Below are 18,642 nucleotides of genomic sequence, written 5' to 3'. Positions count from 1 at the left end.
TAGGTATGTAGATGTGAACAGAATAAGTATTTGTTGCACTTTTTTGAAAAGGTGGGGGAACTCTATCTCCACAGACAGCCACAGGCCAAATGTTTGTGTATTTACTGGTTTATCTTTTCCTCATGTCACTCTCCCCTTAGGGGGCGGCAGAGCTCTTTGGGCCCCACAAAATTGGAAAGCTCTGCTAACCACTCTTGACCAATCCACTCCTACCCCCACCACTTTGCCCCAATCCAGAGACACAGTTCTAGTTTCCATTAATAACACTATTTATTCATTTTGTTAATCTTAGGATGCACTTAAATTGTGGAGAGGCACATTCCTGGCTTTTACACTTGATCTTTGTTGTTCAAATATTAATAAATATGTAAAAGTAAATTAAACCATTACTGTCCCCGTTTCCTAATTTCATCATGATGAGATGTATTGATTTTTATCCACGAGCAAGAAATGTCCCCAGATTTGATTTCAGAAATCTGGTCACCTTATTTTGGGGTCTGAGTAAAATGATTCCATAGACCCACAGACAGGAGGCTTTTTCAGTGGTTTTTAGTACAACTTGCTTCTACAGTGAAGCTTAACATTGCGCTCCACTCCGTGTAAAAATAAAAAAATAACTTCATAAAAGCTCTCTGAGAATCACCTTTGGCACCCAGTTAGAACCCGCTCTCCAGTCCATGTTGTAGCTGCATTTTATTTAATTTTTTTGATGTAGTTTCCTTAATAATCAAAATCCTTGTCATTTTATTAAGAGTGTCCTGGTGCGCAGGACTCTGCAGCCGCTCTGACTGCAGCTCTGCCTTCTTTGGTTCAGAAAAGCGCAGGAGAAATTATTTATTCTATTTTATTACTTTTTCCAATGCGGGACATTGTTTCACATTCAGACCCTTCTTAAAAAAAAACAAAAAAAAAAACACCACATGCTAAATTAGCCTGAGCTAACGCTTTACTCTTCGAGTTTTAAATAAAACGTAACAAATCATGAGGAGGTCCCTGGTTGGTCGCTGCGTTTGTCAGCTGAGTTGTTGGAAGCCAGTGAATAAACGCTGACAGGTGACATGGGCACAGGTGTAAATAATTAATTAACTAACTGCAGGAGCAGCGACAGACTGCTTACCGATGGAAGTTGTTGTCAGATGGTCAATCCGCTCCACTTCCTGACTTGCTGGTTTGCATAAATCCAAAGAACACCTTTGATCTTCGCTACTGTCATTCATGCATCTGTGGCCAGTTTGAGATGCTCTTCCAAAAGTTAGAATGATTGAGCACCGATAAAGCTCAGATTGTCAGATGTCCGCTTTGCAAAGACCCACCCTACTTTCTTTGTGATTGGCTAATGTCCCGGTTCTGCCAGATTTCCTTGGTTGAGAGCAGCTTCAGTTTAAAACCTTGAATAAAAAGTGTAGACAGGACAATTTGCGCTCATTTTCCAAATGATGGAAATCCGTTGCAGCGATGGAGAACTTTAACACCTGGACTAGAGACACCAGGCACCATAGTCCTGGTGTCCAAACGTCCAAAGTATATAGGCAAGAGTGGGTCAATTTATGTGCATTATAAGCAAAACCAATTGACTCTTGAATAGTTTCAAAGGCTACATTAAGGTTATGACATTTAGTGTCAACAGAAATGTTAAAATCCCCCACTATAATAACACAAGTCTGATAAGAACTGATCTAAAAACTGAAAGGGCCTGGTGGACGAAACAGCAACAAAGAGACAAAGAGAACACATTTTATTGCTTTGCAGTTTGGATGAGGAAAACTGAGAGTTAAATGTTCAAAAGAATTTTAGTTGGCCTGGCACTAATTAATAAATCAGGCTGAAAGATGGTAGCTGCTGCTGCTCCTAATCCTGTAGTTCTGAGAATGTGGAAATTTAAATAACTGGAGGGAGTTGACTCATTTATACTAATGTAGTCCTCTTGGGTGGGTAACAGTACAGAAGCTGTAGAGAGGTGTGTTAAACTACAGCTCTGCTTCCTGGTCTGGGCCCTGGGTTGTCAGCATTTAGGAGAACTAATAAATCTGGCCAAATTCCTAGAAAGAAGAGTTGCACCATCCAAAGTAGGATGGATGCCGTTTCTCCGGATCAGACCAGGTTTTCCCCAGAAAGTTCTCCAGTTATCAATGTAGCCCACGTCGTTTACAGGACACCATCTAGACAACCAGCGGTTGAATGATGACATGTTGCTAAACATATCATCACTAGTTAGATCAGGCAGAGGACCAGAAAAAATTAGATAGATATTGCTTTAGCAAACTGACATATCGAAGCAATACTAAGTTTAGTGACTTCCGATTGCCGTAACCGGGTGTCATTACCGCCAGTGTGAATAACAATCTTACTGCACTTACGCTTATCCTTAACCAGCAGTTTCAGGTAGGATTTGATGTTGCCCGTTCTAGCCCCTGGCATGCATTTGACTATGGTCCCTAGTGTCTCTAGTGCCGCATTTCTGACTATGCAGTTGCCAATTACCAGAGTCGGCTTCTTAGCACAGAGTGGGGAAAATTTGTTAGAAACGCAGACGAGTAGGTGGAATCCAGAGCTTTGCTTCCTGCGTATTGTCACCCAGCCGAACTGGTTACATGGCTGCTACTGCCGGAGTACTGCTATGTGAAGCTAAACTATGTGCTCAGCACTAACTAAGGGGCGGCTATCTGCTGGTTTTTCAACAGCACGGAGCCAGGTCTCCAATTCTGACACCCTCGCCTCCAAAGCTATAAAACACTCCATTTATTACATGCACCATTATCACTAAAGGAGACAGAGGAATAACTAAAAATCAGACAGAGAGAGCAGCAGAGAGGGGGAGACTTAGACAGAGACCGAGAAGCTGATGATAGGATAGGAAGCCATAGTAAGGCTATGTAAGGCTAAGGCTTACATAGCTAGTAAGGCTAAGGCTAGTTAGGCTAGGGTTGGCAACATCTTACAACGCCGAGAAAAGCAAACTGTGTCAAACACGAAGTGCAGCAACAGAGATTGAGTTTTAAATATGTGTTAGAAACAGAGAGATGTCACTGCAAAGAGATTTAAGATAAAATCGAGAGAGTCTGGAACACCAAATCCCACGAAGCAACAGAAAACAGCAAGTGACTCAATACGCCTTACTGCAATCTATGGAGCTCAACAGCCCCTCGAGGTTTTATCAAATTATAACAAAGTATAACAACTTTACATTGTTATAATCTGTCCTATCTAAAAAATAAATAAATAAATTCTGCAGGGGACCTGAAAGGGTTTGGCCTTCATTGTATATGACCGAATTCATCAAATTATATATTTATGTATAGAAATTGCATCTCTGTTTCTTGCAAAGTGCAGTCACATCACATTTGCTGTAAATCTGTGATTTCTAAATAAACACTTCAGTCACTAATAAAGAAATAAAGAGAGGAGCAGTGTGTTCAGATTTAGAAGCATATTGTACCCATCATGAGATACAAAAAAACAACCCTCTGGAAACTTTAAAGTTGACTTAAAACAGCAAAAAATACTCCAAATGGTTTTAAAAAGACATTTTACTTAGTTTGTACATTGTTGAGGCTCTGACAGGATGGACCCAGGGTTCGTCTAAAGATGAGTCTGACCATTGTGAGGATCGTTCCACCATAGAGCCGTCTAAACAAAACAAATGAAGACTACAGCAGAAATACAGTAAAGGGTACAGATATGACACAGCAGGTAAACAGTTCAGATCACAACACTTGCTCTTAGATCATCGGCACAAAGTTGACGGGGATTCATGGCGAGGCTCGGGGACACAATCACAGCTCAGTGAACAAATATGGCACCTGGACAGACCTAACGTTGCAGGAGGCTGTCTGTTGAGCATCTATTCACTGAGAGTCGATAGGGATGTGATGACAGTATTTTCTATTTACAGAAAGATACACAGCCATTCGGAACAGTTTATTATGAAAAGAAAGAACACACAGTAAAACACTGAGGGCTGGAGACCTGGGAACAGGAGGTCTAACTGGTGGACTAAACTCCTCTCTGTGAACATCTACAAAGAATCAAATGCTGATGAAATGTGAATATTTCCAGCTGTTAAATGACAGGACTGAGAACATGACACATGGTAGCTCCAAATAGAGAAATTGTTCTGCTGTAAACTGTATTTCATAGTACCTTTTCACTGCAGGAACCTTTTCCTGTGACTGGGGCAGTTTTCTAGGCCTCTACCTCTGCCATCTCCAATTAGGGAACCAGGATGAAATCACAGTATTAGAGTAGAAAGTTACCCCAGAACACTGCCACGTATGTATTCAGAACTATTTACAGTGGAGTCACATAATGCAGCGGGTTTAGAGATGGAGGCTGGGTAGCAGAATGCTAAAAACAGCTATACAGCCACCTTCTCCTGTCAACACTTGTCTCTCGGCTAACAAGATTAATTATTTACCTGTGACAGGTACACACACAGAAAGCATGTACGTCCAATACGAAGAACGCTGTGGTTTTATTTTGGACATTTCCAAAGCAAGGTCTCATAATTCAGTTGGACGCAGCAGCTGGCAGAGAGCAGACTTCCTGTGCTCCTGAAGATCCTACTTCACCAATTTCATCTGGACAGGAAAATTATACCGAACCTCCTAATAGGGCATATTTTCTGTTAACATTAAATGATAAATGAGGAACAATTCCCATTCTTGTTTGCAAACAACATTCAGAAAGTTTGTCATATTATAAATATTGTTATAGTGCTTATATTCAAATACATTGGTAAAATATGATGTATTATTAAAAATGTTAAGAATTTAACCATGTTACACATTTCTATTGACTTTGAAGTGATTTTACTCCAGTTTCTACTTCAGCATGGTAGTAGAGCAGACCATTTGGGTGTAATCCTCCAGCAGTTTCTGCTCTCTGCCAATGCCTCAAAAGTAAGCACACATGCACATCTGCCAGTGCAAAATCTATTTCACCTTTTTCACAGCTAAATCCTTCCTCGAAGTTTGGAGTGACTCTACAGTACCTGCTGGGACAAAGTCCTTGGTTAAATTTTATTGTGAAAAATCACCGCTTCCTATTGTTGCAATAGTGGTCTTATAAGACGTGAATGCTATATTGGTCTGATTTTTCCAGTGCATTTAGCACAGCTTAATGTGCTGAATCAGAAACTCCAGAAGTCACCAGTGAATGCCTCAGCCGTCACACGGAGCATCGACTACCTGATAAACGGATGACAGTTTGTGAGACTGAAAGGTTGAGCGTATGACCAGGTGGTCAGCAGCACAGGAGTGCCACAGGGGACTGTGCTCTCTCCATTTCTTTTTACTCTGTACACCTCAGACTTCCAGAGCAAGTCATCTGCAAATAACTCTGAGAACTCTGCAGTTACCAGGATTATCAGAGATGAACAAGAAGCAGAGTAGAAGAGAGCTGGTGGACTGCTCTGTGGAATTGTGTGGGAACAATGATCTCAACCTGAATGTGGCCAAAAAAACAAAATGGTTGTGGATTTCAAAAGAAAAAGGAATGTATCAAAAAGTATTGCTGTTGTTCGAGAAGTGGTGGAGGAACATACATGTCTGTGTTCACCTGGACAAAAGATTGGACTGGAGACACAACAGTGAAGCTGTCTGCATCAAGAGACAGAGCACAGCATTTAAAAAGGTTAGATCCTTCAGTTTTTACATATATATGCTGCGTATCTTCTATTCGCTGCTGTGGAGAGCGACAGCACCTGTTGATATAGCAGCATCAGAGCCAGTGATTTAAAAAGGATACAGTCCTCTACAAGAAGTCCTGCCTGCCCACAGTTGTCATCAGCTGTAATTACTCTTTGAAAAAGCTTGGATAGTTGAGTTATTGAAAAATGTAGTTCCCTTTGGGATTAATTAAGTATTGAATTAAGTTTCACAGTTTCTTTATGTCATTGTTGGCTCTGCTGTTGCTGTGGGTGGGGATCTGTCTTTACAGATGACTGAAGCTAAATTAGTGATTGAGTTTGAATGTTGTTTGCAAAAAAAAAAAAAAAAAAAAAAAAAAAAAAAAATCAAGTATTCCATTAGTACTTTTATTAATAGATTAACAGCCTATGGTGCATTGCACACTTACATTTAGAATGAAGTCACACTCCCAAACCTGGAGGAGTGACACTAAACTTCAACAGAACGGGTTTAAACTCCACATTGGAAATGCACACAAACAGTGAGAGGATATTAAAAAGTCCCCGGACGTTAGGTAATAGGGGGGAAATGGTTCAGGGCAACACAGTGGAAAGGTACCTTTTCGGATTATTTTGTATGTTTTCCATGAAAGGAGTTAAATTTGACCATGAACAAATTTCTCTAGAGTGAGACACATGATCATGACAATGAACAGTTTGCTGAAGTCAACCTTTTAAGAAAAATGTATTATGTAATTATTAAAGCCAAAAAAACAGTTTAGCCCTATTCAGACTGTCCCAAGTACACCAACCTTACATTTAATATATACAACATGAGATGTTTGTTCTGGTTATCGCATGCAACATATGACAAAAGAACACATCAACATTACAGGTTATCCTTTTCATAGACAGGCACTTGTCACTTAACAACAAAATGCATAACGATTTTTCAGCTCTTTGTCAATTCCTAAAACCAAGATAAGTTACAGCAAACAGTCAAAGTCTGTTCAAAGGATAATCATATAAATGCTGTCGGGGCAACTGAACGTGTCCCTGTCTGGTTGTGACAAGTGCCTGTTGACAAAATCCAACTAGCTTCATTAAAAAGGCTTAAAATTGACTTTCTGAATAAAGTTTCAGTTTCTGGTCATATTCTAACGTCAGAGGAAAGCAGAGTTTCATCATTATTTAGTTTGAACAAAACTTCTTTAAGGTTTTGGATTTTCAGATTAAAGAGTTCATGAACTTGAGTTCAAACAAGTGTAGGAGCCATGTAGGCACGAAGGTTTACCAATAAAGCGTCATCAGAGTCTTTCTCCGATCAGCGAAGAACAGTAGCTGGGTTTTCAGATCATCCAAACTTTTTCTTAAGTAGTAAGAAGAAGAAAACAAAAACACAAGAAAAGGGCATCGTTTGGTAAATTTTCTACAAAAAAGGAGATGCCATCTCGCTTCTGAGACTGTCCACAAAAGTTGTTTCAGCAGTTTTCAGTCCTTTGGTTCCCGGTTCCCCAGTGTGTCAGTCTTTGATGAAAGGGAACCCAACAGAACAGTGCCCCCTGCTGGGAGGTGCAAGTCATGAGTCTAGTCATTCATTTGACAACAATGACTCAATAAAAAGGCATAAGGAGTCATTAAGGGGTGAATGGAGCAATAACAAAAGATGTGAGACAGCTCCCGTCATTTAAAGCAAGACAATCAACAAAAACAACAACTTTTAGGCTTTGTCAGATTGACGGATTATCAAATCGGGGGCTTATGCAACATACTTTAGTGCAAATAAAAATGGTGCATGATTGTTCTTTTTTTTTTTGAGCTGTTATAAATGTCTAGCTCTGTAAAACACATTGTATATAAATAGAAAGATCAATACACTGATTATATTCCTTCTTGTCAAAACCACAGGAATATAAAAGGCAAAATACTGGTTAGTCATAAAAAAAAAAACAAGTTTGGTCTCTCAGAGCCATTTCATGGTACAATATGAGACTTAAGGTGCCTAATCAGGTGGAAAAAGTGCAAACTTTTGAAGATGAGTTTAAGTGCTTTAGGGGATATTTTTTTTCAGTGCAAAATAGGTTCAGATTTTAATTTGAAATACTGTTAAACCTTTTTTTCCTCACAGCACAATGATTTACACATCTTGTGTCAGTGATTTTGTTCTAATTATAATCATGATCGTTTGGTTCTCTCTGAATCCATCTGGGATCCACACTTAGATCCGCCACCAATGAAGAACATTCTGTCTTTTTACGATTTCAGGATTTATACCTCACAGTGGGCATCGTTGTCTACAGCGTCTCCAGCCACGCACTGCTCTCTGTACGGGAGGCAACACTTCCAACTTTGGCACAGCAGATTTACTGTCTGGATCTAAGTATCCCTTTTAAAAAGGGTCAAAACAGCACAGGACATTTGTTTTTATCAAAAGATGAAAAAAAAGAGTTTAAAAACATTATTAGGACTCCACACACATTCTGCGGCATCTCCACCATCGCATTTGCAGATGTTCAGTTACAAATTTCTCATGTTACTAAAGCAGTAAGGCAGTATAAAGGGAAAACATTCTGTCCTATTTAAAAGCATCTTAGCATCGGCATCTATGCAGCATCTGGCTACTCGTTTTATTGCCAAGTTAAGCTTCAGTCTCAGACTATGGTGACGACTCCTGGTGAGCACAAACTGAAGTTTTTAATGAAGTTTAGACACTAGAATCAATAATCAAAGTGAATTCCACAATTAGATTCATAGTTTTTTTGTTACCAATCCTCAGCAGATGTATATAGACACGCTCAGTTTTTGAGAATCTTTTTAATTGTGCAAGTTGCAACTCAAAGTGAACATTTTACTATCAGTGTGAACAAACTGTAGTCAGTTTTAGAACTAAGGAAATTTCAGCTTTAAAGGAAAAAACTAAGGTTACCTTAAATTTCTCAGTCTTTATACCTCATCATCAGAGGAGCGAAAAAAACTGATAATTGAACTGACGACTGAAAGCTGGTTAAACTGACTAGTTTCATAATTCAAGCCAGCAAAGGTTTTCCATGTATTTTTCAATACTTTAAAGTTTAAACTGGAAACCTGGCATCTTTAAAGTTTAAATATGCCAGGTTTCCAGTCAGCAAGTTTGTTTACTTTCAGGAACACAGTGGATGACCAAATTGAGGATTACCCAAATAATCCACCTTTTACATTATATTATGGACGAGATATTTGGGGGTTGGGGGTCTAGGGGTTGGTGGGGGGTTACATTCTCAGCTCAGTTTTAACACATTATTCTCTTTTTGCAAAGTTATTTTGCAGCAGCTGCTTAATAAACTTTGTCAAAGTTTGATCTTGATCCTTTTTCTTAAAAGATGGAACTGAAGTTATTTATTTGTGTCTTATGTGCACTCGATTGAAGAGGTTTTTGAGAAAAAGTGAAACAGTAATTGTTCATGCACGTCAGTGGCAAACAAACAAGCAAAGAAAACTTAATTTCACTAACTGACCGGTGTTGACCTAACGGACTCCATTTTCAGGTCAGATCTCAACCTTTAGTCTTCGGAGAGGGACAAACTTTTCCTGACGCTACGTGACGGCTCCCAAACCTCACTGTCGTCTGTTTCGTCGCCGTCGTCTTCGTCGTCATCTTCGTCGTCCTCCTCTTCTCCCACTCCTGCTTCAGCCTGCTCCTCGGCGTTGGCTGATCTCTCTCCGTGTGTCTCTGTTGCTTCTTGCTGCGCTGCTTTGTCCCCACCCGTTCTCCCCGCAGCCGGCTCCGGGAAGGGCTCCAACCCCGAGTCCAAGCGTCGCTGAACTTCAGCAAACCACTCCCTCACCTTTTCACAGACAGAGATGGAGCTTAAAATAGTACCTGCAACTAGTGGCACATAATAAGGCACAATTTCTCTTATTTGAACCAGCCATACTACATTAAATACTGCCGTCACAAGGTGGCAGCACTGCACAAAACTTCCAGCACCCACATTGCTACATTGTAATCCTCTCAAACACTGGGGAAAAGTTTGCTATGACATAAATATAGATGCTCCTGGTGTGCAAGAGAGAGAAAAGAACCAAGCTAAAGACTACAAATCTCTGATGAGGTGAAAAGTCCTATAAAATGGCAGCTTAACCTGAAGCGAGGTTCAATTAAGCTTTCATTCATAATAATTGCCTGTTGCAGAAAGATGTCTTACTGTAATGAGTTTATGGAGAACTGAAGAAATTCTCAAAGCAGCTGAAGGCTAAGAGGTAGCCAGACAAGAGTCGCTGTTTGGATAGATTTCAGAAATTTAAAACAAGTGAAAAAGTTCCTATTCATGGGATACGGCCCTACATTACACAGAATAAACATTTTCTGTTTTGCACAACAATATGACAGTTTTGTCAGCCGAACAACGTCCCTGTTAGCGAATTAAAGTCGAATGTGTTGAGGTAGCATCCATCTGCCAGATCTGCTGCAACTCGTCAACAAATTTTTTAATTATAAATCTGAACTCTATCGTTCACAGATTATAACATTTCATGTTTTTGACTATGGGTAGGGCAATGATTTTTATAAAATCTGATGCAGAATGGGGAAAACTGGAGACAGATGGGAGAATCCAGAGGAACACACTGAGGCTGTTTCTGCTGCAGGTTTTTCCTTCCTGTTAAAGGGGAGTTTCCCTCTCCACTGTCACTTCATGGATGCTCAGTATGAGGGATTGCTGCAAAGCCATCAACAATGCAGACGACTGTCCACTGTGGCTCTACGTTCTTTCAGGAGGAGTAAATACTGCTTGTCAAGACTCGATGCAATCTGCTGGGTTTCCTTAGATAGGAAACGTTTGACCAATCTCTCTGTATGATTTGACTGAGTTTAACTTTGTAAACTGCCTTGAGATGACATGTGTTGTAAATTGGCATTATATAAATAAAATTGAATTGAAAATTGAATTGATGTGGGTTTGTTACAGGGCCAAACCAAACATAAAAGATAAACAACATGTAGCATAAGATGGATCACTGACTGTATGCACTACCTCTGCTCAGTTCCTTCTGCATTATACAATCGGTGGGTTTTGTGTGATTTAAAAGAAATGAATGTGATGTAAGAGCCACAACTTATACCATATGTGTAAAAAATGCAAGTACTCTCTAAACTATCATAACAGCAACATGATAATACCATTACCCAATATCATGCTACATTATGCAGATGCTCAGTCTACACTGCTGAAGATTCACCACCATTCTGCAGGGCAAAATGGTTCAAGCTCTGATTAATTCAGGTGCATAGATTTTTGAACTGTCGTGCTATTGTAACTATACAATATAGCAGACAAACGTTATTCATAGTTGTGACAGAACTTGTCGTCAAAATAACATTGCCCACAGAAATTTACACATACTTAATGAATAAAAGATGATAAAAAAGTTAAATCTAGGCATAAACTACACCACTAAGGAAAGATAAAATAACGTAAAATGGAGAGAGGCTCTCACCTGTTCTTTAGATGCATTAGAAGGGGGTGGAAAGCTCAAAAGCAAAATAAAAATGGGTTCTGAAATCTTCCTTCACTAAAGTATTTCTACATAAATGTGACATTTTATATGTTTAGTTTATGGAAACACATCACCTGCTATTTTCATTTACAATCTACAGTACCCACCTGTTCATAGCTCATGTTGGTCTTGGAGACCAGCTCATCTAAATCTTGCTCACTGAGGAAGTGGTGCTTCAGGTAGTACTCCTTCAGGATTTCCCGCCCACTCTTGAATTTCTTTGACGGAGGGGATCTTTTGACATCTGCACTGGAAGAGGAGGAGGACCTCTTTGGCTGCTTCCTGGTTTTGGACCGGGCCCAGCCACGATTTCGTCCACGTCTTTTCCGCCCTCCTGTTTTACTGCCGCCTGCGTCGCTTGGTCCCTCGACGTTGCCACTTTGGTACTGAAAGAACCATTTCAGGTTTCCGTTTTTCCAGGAGTACCGAGAATCCCCGAACCAGCTGACAATGTAATGGCGAGGAAGGCCGCTCTCTTCCACCAGCTGATCGTACTCCTCCGGCGTGGGCCACTGCGTCCGCACGAAGGCACTTTTGAGGAGGTGGAGCTGCTCTGGAGTCTTTTTGCTTTTTTCTTTCAGGTCTTTCTTGCTGCTACCAGACAGCTGCTTGCTGCGACCTCCTGGAGGAGTTTGACTCCCCTTTCTAGAGGAGGAGGCAGACGGAGGGGAGGCGCTTGAACCTTGTATTTCCCCTCCTTCCTCTGCCTTTGAGTTATCCGTTTCAATTTTCCCTCCCTCAGAGGAGTCCGGAGAGGACGTACTCACAGCTGGAACTTTTCGCCTCTCAGTGAACCAGGCATCGATCTCCCTCCGAGTCAGTTTGGTTTCTGTCCTCAGGCGACTCAGCTCTTCGTCTGACGGCATGCTGCTCTTCTCAAAGCTCTCCTCCAGCACCACCAGCTGCTCGGGAGTCTTCTCCTTAAACTTCTGCAAAGTGAAGTCGGGGAAAGGATTCCAGGTTTTGACTCGGGTCTCTTTCTCCTTTTCCTTCTCCTTCACGGGGGAAGTGTTTGGAGCATGGGGGGATGTGGGGGTCTCGTCGCTCGAGTCAATAACGATGGGGGTGTTCGCAGCAATGCCAGAGCTGCTGCCCCCGCGGCCGCCTCCGTCGTGGAAAACAATCACGTGGCTGTTCTTGGAGTTGCGCTGGTTGTAGCGGGTGTCACTGAACCACTTTTTGATCTCGCCCTTCGTCAGATTGGTGAGTTTCATCAGCCGGGCGATCTCTGCGTCTGAGGCGAAGTGGTTTTTCAGGTAGCTGGCCTTCAGCTCTGCCAGCTGCTCTTTGGACTTCTTAGGACGCAGACTGAAAGAGTCAGCACTGAGGGCTGAGTTCTCCTTGGAGAGGCAGAGAAAAAGTCAGCCATCAACATGGTGTTCCTGTGGTGTCACTTTACACAATGAAGCAACAAACGGGACAAAGGCAAATGGCAATAATGCTGAAACCACTTAATTATGGTTAGTACAAGTTTAAAAACAACAGTGAAATACGTCTGAAGATGCAACCAAACAGCAAGCACATCCTGATGTGTAAGGTGTCCCAACCTGTGGAGACAGAGAGGGAGGCTGGACTGTGGTAGCCCGTTTTAGCTCACTGTTTGTCGGTGTGGACTGACAGGAGACTCGGCTGGAGCTCTGAGACTGACTGGGCAATCCTGCCACAGTCAGCGTGATTGGACTAGTCACTGGAAGATTCCCACCTGGACCAACCTACAAAGAGCCAGAGACCAAACCGGTTAAACCTGCTCACTGACTCACGCACTTGCATAACTATCAAGACCCTCTGAAATGTTGCATGTTTCTTCACTTTGCAACAAATTTAATTGTAATTTAGTGGGATTTACGGCCACAGACCAACTAAAAATAGTGTAGAATTGTGAAAGGAAGGAAAATTTTAAAGTTGTTTTTTTTTTTTTTTTAAATAACGTTCAAATGCATTTGTATTCTGCCTCCTTGATTAAAGTCTTGTGCGGGATAAATTGAATTTTCCAATGAGTCTCATAGTGATTTAGGTCTGTACTTTGACTGGGCCACTATAACACATGAATATGCTTAGATATAAAGCATTCCCCTGTAGCTCAGGCTGCATGTTTGGGGTCACTGTCCAGCTGTGAGGTGAACCTCTGCCCAGGTCTCTCTCTGCGACTAAAAAGTATATTCAGGTTTGTTGTGGTAATTTGACAAAATGTAGAAATGCTACAGGGACATGAACACTAACAATATGTAAGGGAACACATTATGTTTTAGCAGTCAATTTAGGGTTTCTAAATCCAGCCAATTAAAACCTAAAGAAAACAGTCGGATACAGAAAGTCCAAAGGCAAAGATGATGTTCATACGGCGAGCTTGAAATCCAAAGCCACATTCCCAGCTTGTTGAAACGTGGACCAGTCTTTCCTTCTTTCCCTACCTGTGTAAACACAAGGCCCGGTTGGCCCACGATCTGACAGGTCTGCAGGATGGACTGCAGGCCGTTGGCAGCAGCTGACAGTTGGTGTGCAGGGATGACGGTGATGGTCTGAGGCACTGTGTGCACGGTCCCGTTGAACTGTTTCCTCCTGGCCTCCTCCACTTCCTCTGGAGTCCAGCTGACGCCGTGCTTGAGACGCTGGGCTGAGAACCACACCTGCGCACAGATCAAGTGTTTTTAGTCCGAAAAAGGACAACAAGCGAGACAGATGAACTTTTGATCATCAGAAAAAAAGGAATCTATGAAATATAATGGAACTTTTACCTTGATCTGCTCTTCTGTAAACTGCGTCTGTGCTGACAGGCTGCTTATTTCTGCCAGAGAGGGGTAAGGAAACTTCCTGTATGTGTTGATCAGGAGGGGGTTGGAGTCCATGGCTGCACTGTAGGAGGGGATGCTGCTCAGAGGAATCAGCAGCTGGGCCTGTGAGGCCGCGGCTGCTGCTGCACTCTGCTGGGCCTGGAAGGCTGAGAGCACCTGGCACGACAGCACAGAGGCCAAAAACCATTAAACACAGCGGCCGCTGACGCTGTAGTACCAAACGTGTGAACATGCGGAGCCAAAAGGTCCCTGAAGAAGACGCTGAGTCAGCTGCAAAGCATCTCTCTTTAAGTGGTGCTTAGCTCTTGGAGTATTCGTAACTCCTAAACTTTTTCACCTTTTCTCGTGTCACAACCACAAACTTTAATGCATTTTATTGGGATTGTATAGGCTCCAATTCAAAGAAGTGCACCACTGTGAAGCAGAAGCACAATGACACATGGTTGTAAATGTTTTCAAATGAAAATCTTAAAAAGTGTGGCCTGCATGTGCAGCTAACCCTTTCACTATGATACCCATGGACAAAATCCAGTTTTACCAATTTAACTTAGAAGTCAGCTAACTCAGAAATACAGGCTACCTGTGTAGTCTAATCTTTGTGCCAGATGCTTTGGGGAGATGTCATCACAGTTAAACATTTGGGCCTACATGAAAACCATGTGTGGAAGAAAACGAACCATGCACAACAGCTGCAAACACACGATCCCCACAGTCTGTGACACATGGTGGCGTGGGGGGAAATGGTCAGAGTAGGTGAGGAGATGGATGGAGCTAAATGCAGGACAATTCTGGAGCAAAATAAGTCAGAGAGGCTGCAAAAGGAGACATGCTGAGGTGGAGATCCCCCTCCCAGCAGGACATGGACTCTAGACATACAGCCAGAGCTGCAATGGAATGACTTGGATCAAACATACTCATCTTTTAGGATGCCCTAGTAAAAACTCAGACACAAACCATTTCAGACGTTTTGGGAATAACTGAAAACTGCTGTTTATATTTGCTCTTTATTCAGCCTGACTGAGCTTGAGCTATGTTTCAAAGACAAATAGACCAAAGTCTCAGTCCTAGATGTTTAAAGATGGTAGAGATATGCCCTGAAGTCTAATTACAGCTACAGCAAAAGGCCACTATACAAAGACTTAATACATGGGGGAGGGAGCTAAATACTAAATGCTCGCCAAATTTCAACACCCTGTGTCATTTTTCTACCGCTGGGAGATCTGGGGCATAAAATCCCAATAAAATAAAGTCTGGTTATAATATAACAAAGTGTTTAAAAAGATTTAACCTGCAGGAAAAATTCTGCAAAGCTTTTAAAGTTTTATTAAAGTAAATATTGGAGGTTCTCTACCTGAGCCAGACCAGCAGGCAGGACTGTGGGGTTTAAAATGGAAGATTTTCTCTGCTGCTCTGATGGTGGGCTCACCAGCAAGCCACCTCCCCCAAACTTCATGGAGTTGTGCAGCAGCATCTCCACGGGCGTCATCGGTCCGAGTGGCGCTTCGATGGGCTCCTGCTCTCCACCCAGATCCCCCTCACCTCCTCCTCCTCCTCCTCCTCCTCCTCCTCCTCCTCCTCCCAAACCCTCGCCCGCAGCTTCATCTGTGGATTTGAGGGAGACGGCGATTCTCTTGGGCTCAGATTTGGTCTTCATCCTCATGATTGGAGTCTTGCTGAGGGAGATGGCTGAAGCCGCAGCCGAGTCAGCTCCTCCCTCCTTCTGGGAGTCCCCCTGGGCTTCCTGAGTCATCTGACCACCACTCGGATCCTCTGGTGAATCCTCCGGCCTTAATTTCAGCGAACCGCTGACCACTTTAAGGTCTTCCACCACGGAGACATCGGCTTCATCTGCAGTGGGAAAATTAATGTTTGACTTTTATTTTTTTACTGGGTTACACCTTTCCACTGCTCCTCTGTCCTGTGAGAGCCTTACCTGCATCTGGTGGAGTGGGAACAACCACCACCGACTGACCAAGCTCCTCGGTCGCCTCCTTCCCCTTCCTTTCCTCCTCCTCCTCCTCGTCCCCTACCTCCTCCTCCTTTGTTCGTTCCGTCTTCTCCTCCACGGCTTCCTGCTCCACCACATCCGAAGGCAGCACCATGCATGGTGTGGTGGATTTCCGGCGGCTTGACATCGTTCGATTCAAAGTGACGCGTACTTGTGCTGTGGCAGAGCTGTCGAGGTTCACATATTGCAGGACAGCGAGCCGGTGTGCTGGATTCTTGGGATCTCGTTTCTCTAGATGAGAAACGAAAACAACGGAAGCACCGTGAGGATGCTGGCCTTTGTTTATGGGGGCGCAGCAAAGAAATTCACAATGTTTTACTTTGCTGCGACAGTAGGAAACATTGTGGGGGGGAGAAAGGAGTAGAATACAGCAGGTATATAAAAGGGAAAACAGTGTCTGACCTAGTTAGCAATATTAGTTTCTAATACAACAAACCATTTATTTCACACTTTTTTCCTCATTTGATTTTTAATAAATTTTTACAAAGTTTTGCTTTGCTATGGGGCTCTTAATTCACATATATGCGGAGCTGGGGAGGCACCACTCCTTTATTACAGTAAAATCTGACCGGTGCACATCGGTTACTGTCTGAAATGTACGTAAAAATCTTTCAAATTTTATGCAAACCTGCAGCATTAACACACTGCTGAGTGAGGGGCAGAAACTTCCTGTCTCCCTGCCTAAGAGAGCGGCAGAAAAGTCAGGATAAAAGCCCTCAATTTTAAGAATGAAATCCTGATGGCAGATTCTGTCACAGCAGCAACAGTCTACAAGTTGTGAAGTCGATTCAAACTTAGTGCAAAGGCTGGACTGTGCAGAGTTATATTTGTCACTTATGGCAGAGAAGTGATAAATAAGAGCAATAATCGGGATCAGAATCTGGGGATTAACTACAATAACACCGAACTTTTCTTTTTACATTGTTTTTTTTACATTGGTAAACCAAATTAAAACCCCTCCAAATTCCAAATAACGTTGGAAGTGTAGCTGAAGTGTAACACAAGAGCACTGAAAACACCCAGCTTCGTTTATTTACCTTTGTCTCTAAATCTGGGAACCATCCACATTCCCGGAGGATTCTGTTTTTGCCTGGCAACACAAACGCTGGAAAAACATCCTAAACATAAATGGTCTAAAATCCTGTAATGTTAATGCGACTGGCTGACTTTAAGCCATCTGTCTCGGCCAAAAAGCAGACCTCTGTTTATGTGAAACATTTGACAGCTAAGACCTACTCCAGTACCTAGAAATAAAGGCCTGAAATATTTCAGTCTGCGTGTAACAAATCTATGTAATCAATGAGTTTAACTTTCTGAAATAAATTACCTTTATTATATTATATTTGTACCCTATAATACTAAACTCAGTTAACTCTTGAAAAGGCACTCTTGCTTTAGTCATTTTCAGACAGTTCATAGTAGTTTTTGTTTAGCTGGGGGTGTTTTTTTTTGGGCAAGGTTGCAGCAGACCCCTGGTTACTGGTCACCCACTGCCGGATGTGTTCTCCATCACCCGTAAAACCGGACCGCGGTGGGCTTCGGGCCACATTTACAGGACCTCGCGGGGTTTCAGAGCGTAAGCTGCGCGTGTACCCAGATAACTGTGAGCTCGCGCTGCTCTGCTACCACTGGGAAGTGGCTTCACGCGGACAGCGTGGAGGTGTCAGCTAGCTGGTTTGCTGTTGAAGTAACAACAAAGCATTCCCTTATAAACACAGAGATGACATGAGAGGGCGGTTTTGTCCTCCATAAAGCAGCGCGTTGATGCGCTGGGCCAAACTAGCCCGTGTTAGCCGGGCCGGTAAACTTACATGAACTACAGTAATGTGCGCCGCGCTGCTACCGGGCTGCGGAGGCGAAGCGGGCTCTGATTTCCTGGGTTCTCGGCAGCAGGGCAGCCTCCAGGTGCTCCCCGCTGGTATCCGTCGCTGTTGCTCCCTCCCTTTCTCCTCCGGCTAACCATTCAGCCGAGCCGAGGGGGGCAGCAGCCAGGCGGAGGCAGACGGCTCGCTTCAGACAGCTACAGCCAGCCCCGCTCTGCTGATGCTGGAAACACCGGACATCTGCCTCTCTCCTGGTCCGCGCAGGTTGTCTCCCGGCAGAGGCGGCTCCTGGGGAAAGTTCACGCGGCCGTGGGGGACGGCTCCTGCTAGCCGCTCATTAAACCCGCCGCCCGGTGCTTCTGTTGCTCGGTGACCTATTTCTCAGATATTTTAACGGCTGTTTTTTTTTTTTTTAATGATCAAACAGCGTCATCATTCAATGTAATACGTGTTGACGTCATTCCGCGGCGACTTTCGGGGGAATCTAAAAAAAAAGAAAAAAAAAGATGTTAGCAGTTTATGTAAAAAACAAAAGGGGGGCCCATTTTAACACCAGCGTGAAGTGCTTTTGGGAACGACAGGCCGGTCCCTGCGGGCTCTGAAGGCACGGGGTGCCGGGGAACCAGCGCTCAGGGCCGTAAACGCGTTCGTTTCCGATTCGGCTGCGAGCCAGGATGTCCTTAGATGACCTGCGAGGGGAACATGAGAAGCTACTTAAGGACACGCTGCTGGCTTCCCCAGCAGGCAAGGCGAAGCGCTCCTCTCTGCAGCGCCTCGATCGCTTTAACAAGATTTTTAAAAGAGCCTCAATAAAGTTAGCATACACCGCCTGGCAGAAGTATTCACACCCCTTGAACC

The 18,642-nt window shown here is 43.0% G+C and overlaps 1 protein-coding gene across 1 annotated transcript; it reads right to left on the bottom strand.

Moving 5' to 3' along the window:
* Nucleotides 1–8,745: 8,745 nt before the first annotated feature.
* Nucleotides 8,746–18,642, bottom strand: LOC105919628 (zinc fingers and homeoboxes protein 1). Its single transcript, XM_012854988.3, has 8 exons — nucleotides 17,773–18,642; nucleotides 15,887–16,192; nucleotides 15,305–15,801; nucleotides 13,897–14,109; nucleotides 13,573–13,788; nucleotides 12,709–12,873; nucleotides 11,269–12,501; nucleotides 8,746–9,450 (listed from the first exon to the last, which is right to left on the bottom strand). Exons 2-8 carry the CDS (start codon nucleotides 16,086–16,088, stop codon nucleotides 9,166–9,168), a joined length of 2,811 nt encoding a protein of 936 aa, XP_012710442.2. The 5' UTR covers nucleotides 16,089–16,192; nucleotides 17,773–18,642; the 3' UTR covers nucleotides 8,746–9,165.

The sequence above is a fragment of the Fundulus heteroclitus genome, unplaced genomic scaffold, assembly GCF_011125445.2.
Source record: "Fundulus heteroclitus isolate FHET01 unplaced genomic scaffold, MU-UCD_Fhet_4.1 scaffold_132, whole genome shotgun sequence".
Classification (NCBI taxonomy): domain Eukaryota; kingdom Metazoa; phylum Chordata; class Actinopteri; order Cyprinodontiformes; family Fundulidae; genus Fundulus; species Fundulus heteroclitus.
Note: the sequence above shows the minus strand (reverse complement) of the source record. Positions and strands in the feature narration are given on the sequence as shown.